General features: G+C 62.7%; 1 protein-coding gene across 1 annotated transcript in view; it reads left to right on the top strand.

Annotated features, from left to right (window-relative positions):
* ITSN2 (intersectin 2) overlaps positions 1–19155 on the top strand; it is a 41441-nt gene extending 22286 nt beyond the window's left edge. The window contains exons 15-37 of the mRNA XM_031954087.1: positions 79–218; positions 914–1056; positions 1198–1298; positions 1397–1575; positions 1712–1841; positions 2493–2698; positions 3544–3608; positions 4138–4304; positions 4882–4924; positions 5023–5144; positions 5554–5650; positions 5793–5984; positions 9719–9840; positions 9963–10069; positions 10363–10546; positions 14087–14185; positions 14298–14465; positions 15577–15792; positions 15876–15997; positions 17075–17157; positions 18395–18478; positions 18561–18734; positions 18847–19155. Of these exons, the coding sequence (XP_031809947.1) occupies positions 79–218; positions 914–1056; positions 1198–1298; positions 1397–1575; positions 1712–1841; positions 2493–2698; positions 3544–3608; positions 4138–4304; positions 4882–4924; positions 5023–5144; positions 5554–5650; positions 5793–5984; positions 9719–9840; positions 9963–10069; positions 10363–10546; positions 14087–14185; positions 14298–14465; positions 15577–15792; positions 15876–15997; positions 17075–17157; positions 18395–18478; positions 18561–18734; positions 18847–19004 (3102 nt within the window). The 3' untranslated portion in view covers positions 19005–19155. The remainder of the gene's footprint in view (positions 1–78; positions 219–913; positions 1057–1197; positions 1299–1396; positions 1576–1711; positions 1842–2492; positions 2699–3543; positions 3609–4137; positions 4305–4881; positions 4925–5022; positions 5145–5553; positions 5651–5792; positions 5985–9718; positions 9841–9962; positions 10070–10362; positions 10547–14086; positions 14186–14297; positions 14466–15576; positions 15793–15875; positions 15998–17074; positions 17158–18394; positions 18479–18560; positions 18735–18846) is intronic.
* Positions 19156–19290: the final 135 nt, after the last annotated feature.

Here is a 19290-nt window from a genome sequence, read left to right on the forward strand (position 1 = left end):
ACCCCTGCTCTGTGGGTGCTCGGGCGGCCCCAGGAAGCGTCTCTGCGGCTGTCCCGACTCAGGGCTCTTGTCCCGTAGGAGCTGAGGGAGAACTACAACACGCAGCAGCTGGCCCTGGAGCAGCTCAACCGGATCAAGCGGGAGAAGCTGAGAGAGATCGAGCGGAGGCGGGCTGAGGCGGCCCAGAAGAAGAGGCTGGAGGAGGAGGAGGCCACGAGGTGGGGGGCTGCTCGTCTTGGGGGGCTCTGCCGGGGTTTGGGGGGCTTCTTGCACCTCCATCCCAGGACAGGAGCATCGGGGGCCACTAAGCTGGTGGGCAGGGCTGGGGCTCTCCCTGGGCAGACTCTGGCTGCGTGCTGTGCCTGGCCCCGTCGTGGCAGCTCTTTGGGGGCGGGCCCCTTGGCCCCCAGCCTAGAGACTGGCGAGAGCAGGCTGTGACTTCGGAGCGCCGCCATGAGGGCGGGCAGATGGGTGGGAGAGGAGGCTGAGCGCGAGCAGCCACCAGTGATTCCCAGGGCCCAGATGCTGGTCGGGTCGGCGGGTCCTGGGCCTTGTTCCCTGGGGAGGCTTTCCTTCTTCTCCACGGCCCCGGCTTGGGACAGAAAGGCTCCAGAAGGGTCCATGTGCCCCCTAGGAATGGCGAGGGCCCTTGTGCCCACACCCCGGGGTAGCAGCGCTGGCCACAGCTAACCCCTTCCATTCCCTAGCTTCGGTCTGTGGTCCGTAATAAGCCTGTCTTGACGCTGTCTCTGGCCAGGAGGGTCTCCCCTTCTTCTGGGGAGGGTCTGTCTGTGGCAGAAAGCAGGTACAGGTGATGAGTGGGGGCCAGAGCAGACTGCGAATAGGCGACCCAGTCCCCTGAGGCTCCCAAGACATAGAGACAGAAAACAGGCTGCTCCCTTCCCTTTTTAAGGAAAGCGAAACAAGGGAAAGAAAGCCTGTGGCAGGAGAGCCTGCGGAAGGAGGAGGAGGAGAAGCAGAAGCGGCTGGTGGAGGAGAAGCTCCGACAAGAGCCGCCCAGAGCCGAGAACAAGCCTCAGGGGACCGAGGAAGGGGGTAAGGGGGGGCAGGGCCCCCACCTCGGGGCCCCTCTGACGGGGCCTCCTCGCGCCCTCCTTCACAGCCGGGCCCCGCTCCAGCGCCCGGCTTCCCTCAAGGAGACGGAGACGGCCAGGGCTGAAGTCGTTCTCTTTCCAGGGGAAGCTCTTGGGTCCGGCTGGGTGAAGTACAAGGCCCTGTACGCCTTCGAAGCGCGGAGCCACGACGAGATGAGCTTCAGCGCGGGGGATGTCGTGCAGGTCGGAGAGCAGCCCCTGGTGTCCGACCCCTTGTATCCATTCCCGGGGAAGCTCTAGGGAGCACCCGCCCCCCTCCCAGACAGCTCTCTTTTCTCCAGGTGGATGAGAAGACCAGCGGAGAGCCGGGCTGGCTCTACGGCTCCTTCCAAGGCCGCTGTGGCTGGTTCCCAGGGAACTACGTGGAGAAGGTGTCAGACGGCGAAAAGCTGGCATCCCCCAAGAAGGCCTTGCTGCCGCCGGCAGCTTCCCTGCCAGCCGCCGCCTCTGCTCCCCCCGAGTGAGTCCGGGGACAGCGGCAGTGAATCTGGGGGGGACTCGGAGCAGCGGTCAGAAGGAGGCCAGGGGGAGTTCTGGGGCAGTAGCCCCTTGTGCTCGGGCTTATGGGTACCCTGTGCCCCCCCCCCCCCCCCCCCATCCCGGCCAGCAGAGACCAATTACCAGAACGTCCCCTTCTCCACCCTGACTGCCAATGCCAGCTGGCAGAAGAAGTCCGCCTTCACGCGCACTGTGTCCCCTGGAGCTGCGTCCCCTGTTCACGGACAGGTGAGCGCACCTGGGCTCTGCCTCTGGGCAGCCCGTCTGAGGCTCCGCTGACCAGCGCCTCGTAAGGGACGCCCCCACCTGGGGGAGAAGGAGGGGAGTTCAGAGTTAATTCTGAGCAAGTCGGGACTGGGAACTACAGTCCTGTGGCCCCTCCGGGTTTGTGGCCCTCCAGGCCAGGGGCCGGGCCTTTGTTGTGAGCCCAAGGGGCGCTTTTTGCCTGAGTGACAGCATGGCCTCCGCTTCTTCCCCTGTAAGAGGGTCAGATCAGGCTGTCCCTCTGTCCCTTCTGGCTCTGATCTGGCAGCCGGGGGCATGGGCCCAGGAGCAGAGGGAGATGGGCTGTTCTCCGGGGTCAGGGAGCTCCTGGAGGAGGAACACTCCCTGCTAGAACTGGCCAGAGCAGGCTCTCAGGCAAGCCTTGAGCTCGGGTCCTCTGACTCCCTCCTCCAGGCCACGCGCCCCTTTCCATTACCTGTATCTGATGAGCTCTCCCTGGCACCCCCTCCCTGGGCTGGCCCCTGCGCCTCCCTCACCTGCTCCGTTGTGGTCTTTGAGTCGCCCCCAGCCGATGCACCCCATGGGTGGGCAAAGGCCGTTGGGCCTCAGGGCCCCCGCCACTTAGCCGCGTGACCCTGGACATGTCTTCCCCAGGGACAGACCGTGGAGAACCTGAAGGCTCAGGCCCTCTGCTCCTGGACGGCCAAGAAGGAGAACCACCTGAACTTCTCCAAGCATGACATCATCACCGTTCTGGAGCAGCAGGAAAACTGGTGGTTTGGGACACTGCACGGGGGCCGGGGCTGGTTCCCCAAGTCCTACGTCAAGATCCTCGCTGGCCCGGAGGCCAGGAAGGGAGAGTGAGTAACTGCCTCAGGCCCCGGCCCCTGCTGGGAGCTTCTCGGCTTGGGGCAGGCGCCACTGTCCTGGCTTCTCACGTTCCGTGTCGCCATCGTGGTGGCAAGGGGATGTCAAAGCATGAGGGTTCTCTCGTTCCCGTAACCTTGGGTGCTGGCAGGGTACCGGACACAGTGCCAAGCGCTGGGGACCCATGTGGGTCACGATAAGCTCGGAGCAGGGTGTTCACGGAGGAGCCATGGCAGTCCTCAAAGGCTGGCCATATGGGGCGGGAGCTACTCCATAAGGGTGGCAAGTCCCACTCGGACCCGGGCCCAGGATGGCCTTTGGAGCAAGAGAGAGAGAGCTGGATGGGAGGGCTGTCAGACGGAGGAAGGGGAGAAGAAGGAATAAAGGAATAAAGGAATGAACAAACGACTGAGTGAATAAAGGACTAAGTGAGCAGATAATCGAGCAAAGGAATAAAGGAATGAATGAATGAGTGAGTGAACAGATAAACAAGCAAAGGAATAAAGGAATGAATAAATGGCTGAGTGAATAAATGATTGAATGAGCAAGTGAACTAAAGATTGAATTAATAAACTAACAAATGATTGAATAAATGAATGAGTGAACAGATGAATAAATGAGTAAATAAATGAATGAACAAACAGGTGTGTGTCTAGATGAACGGATAATTGAGTAAAAGAATACCTAGAGCAGGGAACGAGTGGATGACTGAATGTGTGAACCAACAAGTGGAGAAGAGCCTTGTGAAGGGCCCATGGGCTCTAGCTGGGAGTGGTCACACAGCATCTGCCCAGGCGACTCGCCCAGTCCCTCCCTGAACCTCCTCTTATTCCCGTAGACCGGAAGCCATCTACGCCAGCATCAAGAGGAAGCCGAGCAGCACGGGCCCTGCATTGGGAGAAGGTAAGGGCCCAGCTCCAGGAGCCGCACCAGGCGCCGGGGCCCTCATGGACCCCTCAGCGGGCTTGTGGGCCAGGGGCCGTGCCCAGAATGAGGAGAGGACAGGCACAGATTGCAGAGAATCCGGCCTGTTGGCCTGGAGCATCTGGGGAGTCAGGCAGGTCCGGAAGGGCTGGGACCAAAATGGAGGCGCTTGTGTTGGGTCCCAGAGAGAGAATGCAAAGTAGCGAGTGGCACAGTGGTTAAAGTGCTGGGGCAGAATGGCCTGCAATATCGTCCTGCCTCAGTTTTCTCATCTGTAGAATGGGATCATAGCAGCACCCATCTCCCAGGGCAGTCACCAGGACCAAACTAGACAAGATTTGGATGGCACAGTGCCCGGCACCGAGTGGGTGCAAGATGGCTGGGCCCCAGGGGTGGGCGAGGACTTGGCCACGACCATCTCTCGGGGCCGTGTCCCCGTCCCCTCCCTCCCCGGGTATTGACCAGAGCCCATCTGAGCTGTGTCGCCATCCCCTTTGCTTCCTGGCAGAATACGTGGCCCTCTACTCTTACTCGAGCTCGGAGCCTGGCGACCTGACCTTCACTGAGGGCGAGGAGATCCTGGTCACCCAGAAGGATGGGGAGTGGTGGACGGGGAGCATCGACAACCGCGCCGGCATCTTCCCGTCCAATTACGTCAGGGCCAAGGAACCCGAGGTGGGCAGAGCACCCGCCGTCGGCAGTCTGGGCTCCGGCTGAGCCGAGCTTATTGTGAGCGCGCTGCCTTTGGGAGCACACTTAGCTAGTGTCAGCTGCTGCCATCCATCGGGCATTAATTAGGCGCCATCTGGGTGCCAGGCCCTCAGGGAACATTTTTCCCATTCCAAAGAACACAAACGGCTTTCAGAGTCCCCTGGGGGGGGGGGGGGGGGGGGTCTCGGGCCAGTCCAGAGGGAAAAGCTGGGCTGGGTCCCCAAAGAAGGGGAGGCAAGAAGGGCCGGCCCACCTGACTGGCAGCCGATCAGGGGCTCTGAGGAAGGCACACCCCTTGGTGAGCTGAGATGGGCAGTTCAAGAAAAGACCCTCTGCTCCCGGCCAGGTTAGGGTCTGTGTGGCCCTACTGTGCGCGCGCGGTCAGAGGGCTTCAGGAGGAAGGGCCTAAGATAGTGAGAGAGGGGTGGAGGGCAGGAAGGTGGATGGTGGAAAAGGAGGGAGCCCTGGGCCTATCTCCAGGGAGATGGGGCAGGGGCGGGGGTCCCTTCACCAGGACCAAAGTCTCCCCTCTTCCTTCCAGGCTCCGGGGGGCACCGGCCGAGCCACGGCCCAGAAAAAGCCAGGTAGGTGGGGAAGCCAGGGAGTGCTGGGGGGGAGGGGGTTAGCGAGGAGCTGCTAGAGCCCCAGCCTGGCCCCACGGCCCCTGGCTTTGTCTCTGCAGAAATTGCCCAGGTCACTTCCTCCTACACGGCTTCTGGGGCCGAACAGCTCAGCCTCTCACCCGGGCAGCTCATTTTAATTCTGAAGAAAAATCCCAGCGGCTGGTGGCAGGGGGAGCTGCAGGTAAGCCTGGGCCCCTGGCCCCCGGGGTCACTGACATGGGGAAGGGGGTGGGCGCGGCGGCTGCAGGCTCTGGCCTGGAGAGGAGCCAAGGATGCCCCGGACTACTCGCTGCGGCCTTGGGCCAGCTTCTTCTCCAGGCCTCCCCTGCCTCCCATGTACCCCCTGCTATGCCCCCTCTTGGGTTCTTTGTTGGCTGTGGGGCGCCAGTCCCACCTCAGCCCCGGGCTCTGCCGTCTGAGTGCAATGCCAGGTCCTGCCCGAGAGACCGCAGGACATTTCCTTGTGCCCCTGCTGGGCCACGCCTTGGCCGTGAGGCCTTTTTAAGGCCTTCTCTGCCCAAGCACCAATGGGCAGCTTCAGGGGCGCACCCATGGGCGGGCTGCAGGCCTGACCTCTGACCCTTTTGCAGGCCCGTGGGAAAAAACGCCAGAAGGGATGGTTTCCGGCCAGCCACGTGAAGCTCCTGGGCCCGGGGAGCGAGAGGGCGACCCCCGCTTCTCAGCCCGGTACCGTGTACCCCCCGGCCTGGGCTTGTGCCCGGAGAGGGCTCGGGGAGGGGATGCCCGGGGAGCCGAGTGGACAGCTGTGGGGAGGGGGCTGGGACCAACGCATCCGCGCCCCCAACGTGCCATTCCGCCTCCCTCACAGTGTGCCAGGTCATCGCCATGTACGACTATGTCGCCAATAACGAGGACGAGCTGAACTTCTCCAAGGGGCAGCTCATCAATGTCCTCAACAGGGACGACGCCGACTGGTGGCAGGGCGAGACCGGCGGCGTGAGCGGGCTCTTTCCCGCCAACTATGTGAAGATGACCACCGACTCGGACCCCAGCCAGCAGTGTGAGTAGCATCTGGCCGCAGGGGGGTGCCAAGCGGGGGGGCCACGGTGGGGCCCGAGCGGGGGGCCGTGGTGGGAGCCAGGCTGGGGGCTGCAGTGGGAGCCCAGGCCTAGCATGAGGGTTTTGGTCTGGTCCATGGTTCCTGGCCCGCTGGGGCCTCCTCATTTACGACATGCAAGGAGCGCCTCCCCACCCGTGGGGGTCCCTGTGGCTTCCCAGACCCCAGTGGGCTCAGGGCCGAGCCCCGGCCATGTCTTTCCCCGCTTCCCTGAGGGTCCTCGAGTGGTGGGTTTGGGGCATCCAGGGAAGACGTGGGATGGAGAGCGTGAAAACTCCGACCCCAGGCAGGGGCAAAACGTGCAGGTGGAGAGGAAGGAGGGGGAGAGGGGCGGGGAGGGAGGGCTAGCAGCCGCTGGCAGGGGAGGAGACGCCCGCCCTCTGTGCCACGCTGGGACGGGATGGGCAGCTGCGCGGCTCCTTGGGTGCGTCCTGGGTGACCGGGCGGCTGGGCCGCGGGACACTGTGGATTGGGCTCCACGACCTTTTTAGGCGCCTGTTTGGAGAAGCCAGGGGAGGGCGCCTCCTTCACCCCTTTAGAGCAGCAGGTTACTAAGGAAACAGCCCTCAGGGTGGGTGTGGCTGGCTGTAGCTTGGTCCCCTCCCGCCAGCAGCAGACCCCCGAGGCCCCGGGGGGGGGGAATACCCGCTGAATGGTGGAGGTGGGGGGGCGGGTGCCTGCTGACCCCCAGGCCCCTGGCTGTCCGGTCTGGCACTGGTCCCGTGAATTGGGGTTCTGGCTCGCCTCCGCTGTACCCCCCTTGCGTGGCGCAGAGCAGGACTGGGATCCCCGTTTTCCCCGGCGCACCGAGGACTTTGGCCATCGGTCTGGGCGAGCGTGGCCGCTGACAGTGGCGTGGGGGGCTCGGGGCTCCCCGGAGCCGTGTGATTGCGTGTCCCCACGTCCCCGGCACCGCGCTCACGTGTCCCCCGTTTGTTCTCTTTTAGGACGCGCTCTTGTCTCCCAGCGTGACAGCTCCTCAGAGACCCACTATCCTCCCAGTCTGGCCACGGCGCCCCGGCTGCGCGGCTCCTCCCCTAAGAGGCCTTCACCGTGGGCGGACCTTAGCCACTTGGGACGCCGGGCTTGGGCTTCCCCTCCCCTTCCCTGGTGGTGGGCAGAGCTTGAAGGATCGTGGGTCTTTGTGTGGCTCTCACCGCTGTTCCCTCCGGCGTCCTCTGCCACCCCCTAGATCCCCCAGTCTCCCCTTTCCTGAGGCACAAAGACCCACTTTCCCTCAAGGGCTTGTGGCCGACCCGTGGGCTGAGCAGCGTCTGGGGGTGGGCCTGGCGCACAGAGGCCCCTCTGAGCTGGCCGCGAGGCCGGCCCTCCCCCCCGCCCCGCCGCCCCAAGAATGTGGCCAGTAGTGGCAGGGCGTCTGTGCAGGGGCGAGGGCCCCGGCCCAGCCCAGAGAAGGAGCCAGGCTCCCTGGCCCTTGAGGCCCCGGTTCCTTGGTAAAGTGAGCCATTCTTCTGGGGGTCCCGCCCCATGAGGCTGCAGCGGGGCTCTAGTGTGATCTTGGGAGTCTCCTCCCCGCCAGGGCCTCGGCCCCTTAGCTTATCTCAGTGCGCCGCTCCGGTGGGAAACTCACCCCCCCCCCCCCCCCCCCCCCCCCCCCCCCGGGCCCCGACTCTGGCTTTATGCAATCTGACGATGTTTACAAGTGACTGCGTGATGGCTCCGGGAAGGTCGAGCTTTTGTCAGGAAGCCTCTGCGGACTCAGAACTCGGCTCTCTCCACAGAAGCACCCTCCCCGTGGTTCCGGCCCCCTCGCACTAGTTCTGGGACCGCCACGCTGTGGCCCGTCCTGCCGGGCTGTGGCTCCCTTAGAGCCTGTCCCACGGTCCCCGGGAAGTGGGGCTGGTGGGTAACCCGTCTGGGAACCGGCGCTCCCCAAGCTCCAACCGCTCGCCTTCTGGCATCTTGGCGGTTGGCATTGGTCTGGGGGCAGAGGCTGGAAACCCGGGATCAGGGGCCGGGTCAGCGCCGGTCATTCTCAGGGTTTGGGGGGCCTCGGCTCCTGGTCTCCCGCTTGGCCGCAGGACCGGCCTCTGCCGTGGGCCCCCAGACGGGTCGAGGTGCTCTGGGCAGCCCGGTGTGGGGGGGTGGGGCGTAAGGGACACAGTCACCGGGCTCCTGTTACCAGACAGTGGGGAGGGGAGGGGTGGCCGTGGACGTTGTCCTTAATGGGGCCCTGGGCAGACGGGAAGGAGCCGAGGTGGGGGGGCCTCCCTGAAAGCAGCTTTCCCGGTGGCCCGGGCCGCCCTGGGCCAGCTAGAGGCCGCCCGGCTCCCCTGGGCTTTTCCTGACTGTCAAAAATCTATGCAAGCTGTTTATTAAAGGGACACAAACCAGACCCTTTGTGCGTGTGTTTCTTTGGGAGCGTCGCGGCCCCTGCCCTCCGCTGGGCCCTCGAGAAATGCAGGGACCACCATCCCAGGCAGAGAACGCAGCCCGCGCGTGGGAGGCTCGGGGCCACAAAGGGGGGCCAGGGGAGGCAGGCAGGAGGAACCCCGCTGTTCCTGGACCGTATGAGGGCTGCCTAACCCTAACCCGGAGCTGTCCTTCTGACTCCCTGTGCCAGGGGGCATGTCTGGGGCGGGACAGCACGAGGGGGCGTGTCGGTTGGGCGGCTCGAGGTGTGTCAGAGCGACATGAGGGGCGTGTTGGGGGGGGGGCGTGTCGTGGGGGGGGGTATTGGGGTCACAGGCACCCTTCCCTCTGGTTGGCTTTTCCACTTTGTTCTCTCTGGGCCTGACGCTGCGGACTTGGCTGGGGGAGGGGGAGGGGCACGTCGGGGACTCGGGTCCGAGAGGGTGGGAAGAACTCAGGCTGACCCGGCGGGCGCTCCCCCGGCTGGACAGCCGGGCCCGGGGCTCGCTCCTGGGAAGGGGCTGCTGGGCTCTACCAGGGCCGCCTCCTCTTCCGGCCGTGTCCCTGGGATATCTACTCCCAGCTGGTGTTTCCCCCTCTCCCCAACGGCTCTGTCCTTTCTTTCCTGGTCTGGGGCCTCCCAGAGGGGATGGGCGCCAATAGCCCCTTTCTGGGGCCTCGGGGAGAGCACATGGGCTTACAAAGTCACCCCCCCCCATGGTTCTCAGTGCCCCAGGGCAAGTTCCCAGAGGCTCGAGGCACAGGCCAGTGGGTCCCCAGCAGAGACCCAAAGGGGGGCACACACTGAGGCCCTCCGGCCTTGGCTGGGGCTCCCCAGGATTGAGCCCCCCCCCCAGTCTCCTCCTCCAGGGTCTGCTACCCTTTCTCTGGGCCTCCCCCTCGGAGCCTCCAGCCCTGCCCTTGTGCCCCAGCCCCTCAGGCCCCTGCCCCTGGGGACAGACTCTAGGTCGGGAGCAGGCCCTGAATCGCAGTCTGGGTGGCGTCGGGCCCCACAGCATAGGGGGGCAGGCCCGAGGAGCCAGGCCGGTGACGGGGGGAGGGGGGGAGGCAGGGCAGGTGCCCCGGAGACCTGGCGGGACGAGGGCGGCCACCTTTGGCGCACTCAGAACTGGAGACCAGGCGGGATGCCAGGGGCTGATGCAGGCGGGGGGCGCTCCTCCAAACCCCCGGTAGTCCGGGGGGCAGAGAGGGCAGGGAGCAAGCATCCAGTTGGGACCGGCAAAGCCCGGGGCAGGCTGGTCAGCGTGGCTGCTGAAGCTGACCAACTCTGTGCCCTTTCCCAGGGTGTGCCGACCTCCAGAGCCTGGACACCATGGTGCCCATGGAGAGGAAGAGGCAGGGCTACATTCACGAGCTGATCCGGACCGAGGAGAGGTACATGGATGACCTCCAGCTGGTCACGGAGGTGAGGCTCCCAGCCGGGGCAGGGTCTGCCAGTGGTTTTGTGTCCGTGGCCGGAGTCAGGGCGCTCCAGGCGCCAGCCCGAGCCTGCTCCGGCCAACGGACTCCTCGCTCTCGGGCCTTTAGGTGTTCCAGAAGCGCATGGCCCAGTCGGGCCGCCTGAGCGAGGGGGAGATGGCCCTCATCTTTGTGAACTGGAAGGAGATCATCATGGCCAACACCAAGCTTCTCAAGTGAGTGGCCCTTCTACCCCCCCCCCCCCCCCCCCGCCCTCCGAGAGGCCCCTCACTGCTCTCCAAGAGTCCCCCCGCCTCCACCCCATTGCCCTCTGAGGGGCCCCCATCCCCCCCTGCCCTTCCAGGGGTCCCGCCCTGCCCCTCCCTCACTGCCCTCTAAGGCTTGTCCCCAGCCCCCCCATATCCCAAGAAAGCTGGGGAGATCAGATTTGGGGGGGCGCCCCATGACAGGCGGGGGTCTTCGCGTGGGGCACGGGCGCAGCCAGGTAAGTGGGCGGGCTCTCCCGCAGGGCCCTGCGCGTGCGGAAGAAGACGGGTGGCGAGAAGATGCCCGTGCAGATGGTCGGCGACATCGTGGCAGCCGAGCTGTCGCACATGCAGGCGTACATCCGCTTCTGCAGCTGCCAGCTCAATGGAGCGGCGCTGCTGCAGCAGAAGACCGACGAGGACGCCGAGTTCAAGGAGTTCCTGAAGGTACCCCCTCCCTCCCTCAGGTGGACCCCTGCCCCAGGGCTCCGAAGGCCCCCTCCTCTCCTGGGCCTCAGCGTCCCCACCCGAACTGAAAGTGTCCGAGATTTTTGGGGGACGAGACCACCCGGGAGAGAGACCACAGGACGCCAGCAAAGAGAAACCCCAGCTCCCTTTAACTGGCATCATGATTGTCAGGCTAAAAACTAAGGGGAAGCAATGCTGGGTTTCAAGAGCACCAAAGAGTGCGAGGTTTAGGGTGCTGGAAGAGGAAACGAGGAACATGGGAGGGCATCCGTCCAGTGGGGTCAGAAAAGGCGGAGAGAGGTCTGTGCTCTGGGACAGAACTGGCGGGCCGGGAGCCCCACAGTGCGGAGAAGGGTAAAAGAGAGGCTCAAGGAAGGGGGGCCAAGAGACGACGAATGCCTGGGGGTACCACAGCTGGCGTGGGTGCCCCGGCTCTGCCTTAGGAGCTTCAGGAGGACCTGAAGAACCCGCCTCATGGAGCCCTCCCAGGGCAGTGACAGCTCAGGCGCTTCGGGCCCAGTCACTGAGCAGGGAAGGAAGCGCCCCGAGCCAGGGCCAGGAAAGCTGTGGGCCCTCAGCCAGGGGCTTTCCCAGAAGGGCCAGAGGACCAGGGGACCTGGAAGACTGACCTAGCGGGCCCCAGCTGGGAGGGCCAGACCCAAATGGCAGCTGCTCAGACCTAAGGAGGCCAAAAGCTTCAGTCAAGCCACAAGCTACAAGACAACAGACGATGGGTCATGTTTCCATAGTAACGGGCAGGAGCAGAAGGGAAATCCCATCCCAGACAACCACAGGCTTTCGGGGCAGCCTGACGACACCACGGGATCCACGGAAATACTCGTCCGATTCATTGGTGACACGAAGATCCAAAATAGCCAAGGAGCAGTTTTGATTTTGTAGCTCCTGCCCACAATCGAGGTTCAGGCCTGGTGACAAGATGATTTTAATTCAGCAAAAGTAAATGCCGAAAGGGATTTGTGTTCTCCAGAGCATAAACACAACTCACTCCAGGCTTTTTTTTTAAACCAACATGCTTTTATTTTTCTTGCATCTTCTTATGGGAGAAACACAGAAACTTGGCCACGCTGGAACAGCAGCAATGGGTAGTTTTGTTTTTCATTCAGTTCAGAAAATTCAATTTTATTTCCCTGCTTCCAAGCCAACAAAAATGACTCAATTTCCAAGGGAAGAAAAAAAAAGAGAGAGAGAGAGAGAGAGAGAGAGATGCCTTGATGGAGGAGGGAGAGCATTTCCAAATCTCAAACCATATTAAAAAGCCAAATCATCAAGACCATCTAGCATTGGTTCTGAAGTATAAAGAAAGACTAATGGAACTGGTCGGACAAGAGTGAATTTGGTGCGATGCAACTCCACAACCCAATGTTCTATAAACTGGAAAACCTCAGTTACTCAGAAAGGAACGCCCTACTTGATGCAAACTGCTGGGCAAACTGGAAAGCAGTCTGGGAGAAACTGGGCTTAAAATAACGCCTTTCCCTGTGTCCCAAAATAATTTGACACAGAATGTAACTTGAGTATTCATTATGCATAATAATTTTACTAGGAAGCATAAAATCTATGTTTTATAATACAAGAATATATAATACATGTGAGTATATATATATATATATATATAAAATGTTACATTATATATTAATATTATATATAAGAATATAAGAAGAAACAGATTTTAATGTTAAACATTTCACAGCTGTGAGAGTATTTTCTTAAACAAACATGTCATAGAAGCACTTACAGAAAATAAAATAGAAAACTTTAATTACATGAAACTAAAAAACTGCACAGACAAAATAATATACCTAGGCTAAAAATGGAAGTAGTTGAATAGGGAAAAAAAACTTTTTGTATCAGATTCCTCCGTTAGCCAATATAAATATACAATTAACAAATATGTGAGGTAGCTGCCCAGAACCAGGGGTGAGGAGGACCCAAGTTTCAAATCCAGCCTCAAACATTTCCTACCTGGGCGACCATGGGCAGCCTCAGTTTCCTCACCTGGAAAGTGGGAGTAGTCATAGCACCAGCCCTCCGCGGTTGTGGTGAGGGTCAAATGAGCTCATGTTTGTAAATTGTGCAGCCACTGCCTCGCGCCCCTTCTCTCCCCCTCGGGCACACAATTACCCAGGTGACAAGGCTTGAACACCGGGGAGGGGAGGAACGAGGTGCAGGGTGGCGGGCACCCACAAAGTGTGCGCCTTCGGTCGGACGGGGTGTCAGACCCCGGGGATCCCAACCGCGGTTTGCAAACAATTTGACGGTGGGCTGAGAAGATGCGAGGGCACCTTGGCTGATGTGGTTACTGCACAAACCCCAGAAAACTCACAGGGACCGTGTATTTGTAACACAAGGGGGCACTTCCAGCGCCGCCAAAGAAGGGACTGGCGACCCCTGAGCCCCGTGGCCAGATCGTCCAACCGACCTGGTAGAGGCAGACAGCTTCTAGACTATTTAAGGCACAGGCATAAAGTATTTCTTCTTAGAGAGGGGAGGTCGTTTTTTTTGTCTCACAAACACATGCAATTATTAGAGGCAAAATAAGTCTCAGCAGTTAATTTTTTTTTTAATCTGTGCAACAAAAGCTGGGGAACTGTGCCGTAAATATGACAGCATCGTCCACAATCCTTAGAAAGGTCCGGACAGTTGTTGGCTCACTTAATCCTCCCGGCGATCCTGCCAGGCAGATTAGCTTCTAAATCCACAAGGTGACTCTCATGTCACCCAGGACAGGAGGAGGAGCCCAAGAGGAGAAGCGCTTCTCGGAAGACACGCAAATCGGAGTCAGCAGGTGGGGGGAAAGGGGGACAGAAGAGTCCTCCTGGCATTTATTGAAATCAGTTCCGATGGGAAGCTACAAAGGAAGTGGGACTGATTGTGCTGAGGGTCAACACTTGTAACCACAATGTCCCCAGCGCCTCTGGGACCGCGGGCGGCTCCTCAGGACCCCCCTTCTCCCCTGGCCTCTCTCATGCTCTCGCCTGATCGAGCCCTCGTTCTGGGTTTGACGCACCCCGTGCCACTGACCTGATTCACATCAGTTTTTGCAGAGGGATATTTTCATAAAGACAAAGCAGGGAGAAAAGGGGGGGCTGCTCTCCATAGGGGACCATTGGCCGCTGCTGGCCAGGCTCCCCTCGGGGTCCGTCCACTCCTGCCCTTTCAGGTCTCTCCAGCCTGCAGCCTCTGGTCTCCTTCAGATAAAAAAGCAGCCCCCAACCCGGGCGAAGCAGCAAGGCCCCGTTCCTGGCCCCGTGCTGGCCCTCGCAATCCCACAAAAGCCCCTCCCTTAGCCCACCAGCCCGGGCCAAGGGCTCCCAGGAGTCTCGGCTGCCTTCGCCCTGGGCGTCCTGGAGAAGATGGGGCCCGGGGCCAGCGTCCCAGGCTACAGGCACCCCCCAGGCACACTGGGCCTCCTGACGGGCTCCAGCCCTCGCCAGGACATCAGAGGGTGGCGGTTGGGCCAGGCGGGAGCTCGGCCCGACCGCCGTCCGCCTCTCCTAGAGACTGGCCCGAGACCCTCGCTGCCAAGGCATGCCACTGTCCAGCTTCCTGCTGAAGCCCATGCAGAGGATCACGCGCTACCCCCTGCTCATCAAGAACGTGAGTCCTCCCCGGGGCAGCGAGGGGTGGAGCCAGGGGGAGGGCAGGCCTGGGGGGGAAAGGGAGCACAGAGCTGCTGGTCAGCTAACCCTGACCCTAAATGTGCCCCCAGATCCTGGAAAACACCCCTGAAAGCCACGTGGACCACTCCTCTCTGAAGCTGGCCCTGGAGCGGGCCGAAGAGCTGTGCTCCCAGGTCAACGAAGGGGTCCGCGAGAAAGAGAACTCGGACCGGTTGGAGTGGATCCAGGCCCACGTGCAGTGTGAAGGCCTTGCCGAGGTAAGGGGTGGGGTTTCCCCAGCAGACATTTTGGCTCCGGGGACTGCGGCCAAGGGGAGCCATGGCCAGTTATCTGATCCTCGCTTTACATTTTACTGGATGGACACGTGCTGCCGAGCTGGGGGGGTGATGGAGGGGACGTTGGGCAAGCTGCAGAAAGAAGGGCCGGTGGTGGGACATGGAGGGGGCAGGCAGAGCTGGAGGGCTGTGGGTTGGGAGGGAGGGGGCGGGGCTGTGTGGGTCCTTCCCAGTGCAGCCATGGTGTCCTGCCGTGATCATTTCTGATCGCCGTCAGTAGCGATGGACAAGATGCTCGTGGTGACCCATACAGTGGAGAAATCCCCAGGTCGCCCATGGGAGCCCCAGAGGCCGGCGCTGGTGTGTCTGGGAAATAAGCGTCCTCACGACTCCCAGGCCGGTGCCGGGGCCCTGTGGCCATCGCGCCCCACCGAGTGTGGGGTCGGCCCGCTTGGGCCTGGGCAGGGCCTGGGTGGAGGCAGGAGGAGCCGGCCCAGCAAGGCTGAAGCCCTGTGGTATAGGGAGGCCTGGTGGAGAACTGCTGGGGGGGGAGGGGTCAGCTATGGTCTGCTCTGGGTCCCAAGAATTCAGTCATTGGAGTAAGGGGGGAGCTGTGGCCCGAGGGCAGGGTCCAGCCCGGCCCCTCCCATCTCTCTCTTGGGGTCATCCTAGTATATAATCCAAGACCCTAAGGAGGAAGGAAGGGCAGGGGGTGGACAGGACAGCAGCCCTTCTCAGTCGCCAACTGCCCTTGAGCCCCTGATCCCGGGCCCAAGTGGAGCTGCTGGCCCCGGGCCCAGGTGGAGCCCCTGATCCCAGGGCACAGCAGGCACCTCTCAGACTTGCCTGTTAACACACCCGGGGACCCTCCACTCACACCTCCCGGGTCCTGTGCTTCCCCTCCCTGCCGAACTCCTGGAGATGGCCATCTGCCCTGGCAGCCCCCCCCCCCCCTTAGCCCCCTCCCCATCTCAAGCCCTCCTGGTCTGCCAGGCTGTGAGGGCCCAGGCACCCCGGCCTTCCCACCTACTCCGAGAGGAGCCCCCCCGTCCCCCCTCCAGAGCCCCCAAGTGACCCCCTGTCTCCTTTGAAGCAACTCATCTTTAACTCGCTGACCAACTGCCTGGGTCCCCGGAAGCTGCTGCACAGCGGGAAGCTGTACAAGGCCAAGAGCAACAAGGAGCTCTTCGGCTTCCTCTTCACGGACTTCCTGCTGATGACCCAGGCCGCCAGGCCTTTCCCGGCCTCCGCCGGCCCCGACAAGCTCTTCAGCGCCAAGTCCAGCGCCCAGTTCAAGATGTACAAGACGGTGAGGGCGGCCCCTGGGCGGCGGGACCCGCAGGGTGGCCCTGGCTGGGCACGGCCCGCCGTCACGCGTCCGCCTTCCCCCAGCCCGTCTTCCTGAACGAGGTCTTGGTGAAGCTGCCCACGGACCCCTCGAGCGACGAGCCCGTCTTCCACATCTCCCACATCGACCGCGTCTACACGCTCCGGGTGGACAACATCAACGAGAGGTCAGAGCCCTCCTCGGCTGGGGCCCATCCTGTCCGGGCATCTGCCGTCCTTCCATTCGTTGATCCCTCCGACTCTGTCTACCCATCCCTCCATCCGTCTGTCCATCTCCATCCACAAGGTGTGGCTCTCCGTCCATCCCTCCATCCATATGTCCGTCTCTGCTCATCTCTCCCTCTCTCCTCACCTAGTATTCATTTCCAGCATTCACATCTGCTTTTTCCAAAGTCCAGCCACTAGGGGGCACCATAGGGCATAGGGTCGGCAAGTACTCACCAGCATTCCCTTCACCTCTTTCTGCCTCAGTTTTTCCATCTGTCCGATGGGGACCATACTACTCTCTGTTTCCCAGGTGCTGTGTTAAGTGTGTGATGCAGTGCCCGGCACACAGTAGGCGCTGCATAAATGCTTGCCTCTCGCCCGCACCTAGGGCTAGCTGAGCTCCGCGGATATTCCCCCTGTGTCCCAGGGTTTGTAGAGAGGGGGTCCAAGCTCAGGAGAAAGCCTGGAGCTGCCTGAGGCCGGGCCCTTCCGAGGGCTGGCACCCGAGCATCTGAGCGGCTCCAGGTGGCCTCCCTCCGGTGGGAAGAGAAAGCTGAGGTTCAGGGCGGGCCCTGACTTTGCCAAGGCTTGAGCCCTGACCTTGAACACTCTTACCAGAAATGAGCAGGTCTCGGCGGGGGGGTGAGCCCCCAGCTCCTTAGCTAGGGGGATTGTGGCCCCAAATCCTACCCCCTCCTCTTAGGGTCTTGGGTCTTTCCTGTGTCAGTGGAAGAGCCAAAAGCGGAGGCCCCGGGACTTACCGCGGGCGTCCTCTGTGGGCTCCTCACAGACGGACTGCCCCTGTTCATCAGGGACCCTCTGACCCAGCACCTGCCGGGCAGTGGCCAGTCTGCCAGGGGGCTCTCCCAGAGGGCCCAGCAGGGCAGAGGCAGAAGGAATCGGTGGGGTTTTTTTTGAAAGAAATGGAGGCCATCAGCTGCAGGCCTGAGAGGCAGCCAGGTCCGGCCAGTGACTGAGGGGTGGCCGAGCCCCTGGCTGGCCCCGGCCTCCTGTGGCCAAACCCTCTCTGCCCTCAGGACGGCCTGGGTCCAGAAGATCAAAGCGGCTTCTGAGCAGTACATCGAGACTGAGAAGCGGAGGCGGGAAAAGGCCTATCAAGGTATGGGCTGGGACCCCGGGGGCGTCTGTGGGCAGAGAAGGGCCTGACTCGAAGGCCCTGGTGCAGGAGCAGCCAGGAGCCGGATCTCCCCAGCCTCGGGCAGCCTCTGCTCCCTCGGGGGGCCCAGCAGGTGCAAGAAGTACCAAAAATGCTGAGAAGGCCTCCCTGAGGTGGGGAGGGACCGGGGCCCAAGCACCCCCTCCCCCACTTCCAGGTCTTTGTCCAAGCCCGGCCAGCCCCTTCTCCAGCTCCCACCACCACCACCACCACCACCCTGGAGACAATGTCAGGGCCTTGCCCAGGGTGGAGGCCACAAACGGGAACAGTGACCCCACAGAAAGGGCTGGTGCAGGAACCCCAGGGTGCAGTGGGGGGGGCCACCGGGCCTAAAGGAGGAGCTCAGAAAGGAGCACCCAGTGAACCAGGAGTAGTGGGGGGTCTCCTCTGGGGCCCGAGGCTCAGAAGAGTGGCTGCCCGAATCCTTTTAGGGGCTGGGGAGAGAAGGAACAAAAGCTCCAGGGACACCAAGGCCTTCTGGCCCAGCCTGTAGCTCTCCCTTCCCAAAGGAGCTGCCATCTTGCTTTGCCGCCCCCTCCTGCCCTTACCCAGGGCTCAGGCCTCCTCCTGTGGGGGTCCCTCCCTAACCGCACTGCTCAGAAGGACCCCCTGCTTGACCCCAAGCCTTGCCCCTCCTCCCCCCCCTCCAGGCCAGCTCCCGGCCATCCTGCCCCGGTCCCGTCACACCCTTCTCCGGCCAAACCCCAGGCTTGGGTCAGTCTGAAGAGGGCACCAGGCAAGGGGGCTCTCGGGTCCCTCCCTACCGGCTGATCCCCCTTCCTTCCCCCCATCTCTTCCTTCAGACTCCCTGAGGGGCTGAGCCGCCTCCTCGCCACGCCCCCTTCCCCCACCCTCCCTCATCTCCGGTTTGATGGCCCCCGTCGGGCAAAGCCTTTGCCCCCCCCCCAGAACCATCCCGCGGCCTCCGGGGTGCGGCCCCCCCCTCCCTCCCCGGAGCCGTCCCCTGGGCACAAGGTCCGCGGCCCTCCCGGCGGGTCAGGCCTTTCTCCCGCTCCCCATTGGCTGCCGGGCCGCGGGGCCGTCCCTTCCCCTGGGATCCAATCCCGGCTTTGGGGCTGGGCAGCCTGGCGGCCACACCCAGGGAAGCCGCTCCCCCCTTGGCCCTTCTGGGGTGGGGGGGGCGGCCCCCGTCAGGCCGGCCCCCTCCGCTTCCCCGCAGCGCGCTCACAGAAGTCTTCGGGCATCGGGCGGCTGATGGTGCACGTCATCGAAGCCTCGGAGCTGAAGGCCTGCAAGGCCAATGGTGAGCGCTGGGCCCCGGGCCCCTCTGGGGGGGCGGCCGGCGGGCCCCGGGCTCCCGGCCATCGCGGTTGTGCCCCGTGCAGGTAAAAGCAACCCCTACTGCGAGGTCAGCCTGGGCTCGCAGAGCTTCACGACTCGGACCCTGCAGGACACGCTGAGCCCCAAGTGGAACTTCAACTGCCAGTTCTTCATCCGGGACCTCTACCAGGACGTGCTGTGCCTGACCCTGTTCGACCGGGACCAGTTCTCCCCGGATGGTGGGCGGGGCGGCGGGGGCGGGGGCGGGGCCTCGGGGGCGGGACGGGGACTCACGGGGTGGGGCCCTCGGGCCGGGCTCTGAGGGGCTTTTGATGGTTGCCCCTCCCCCAGATTTCCTGGGCCGGACTGAAATCCCCGTGGCCAAGATCCGGACGGAGCAGGAGAGCAAGGGGCCCACCACCCGCCGCCTGCTGCTGCACGAGGTCCCCACGGGCGAGGTCTGGGTCCGCCTGGACCTGCAGCTCTTCGAGCACAAGACGCTGCTCTAGGGCCGCGCCCTGGGCCCCTCGGCGGGGCCGGCCCGGCCGAGGGGACGTCCGCCAGCCGCCTTTGGGGAGGGGCCGGAGAGACGGACTTGAAATACTGTGACCTCTGGTGACGGGGAGAATATTTTTGGATTTTCTTTTCTCAAGAAATCTAAATTATTTGGGTCAAACGCTCTGGGTTTTGTCCTGGTGTCGGCGCCAGCGTGCGCAGGAGGAGAAATACAGACCCGAGGGCACGAGCCGCCGCAGTCGGGCTGCTGTGATGGGGGTCAGGGGGAGCCTGGCCCGG

The sequence above is a fragment of the Sarcophilus harrisii genome, chromosome 2 (assembly GCF_902635505.1).
Source record: "Sarcophilus harrisii chromosome 2, mSarHar1.11, whole genome shotgun sequence".
In the NCBI taxonomy this organism is placed as follows: domain Eukaryota; kingdom Metazoa; phylum Chordata; class Mammalia; order Dasyuromorphia; family Dasyuridae; genus Sarcophilus; species Sarcophilus harrisii.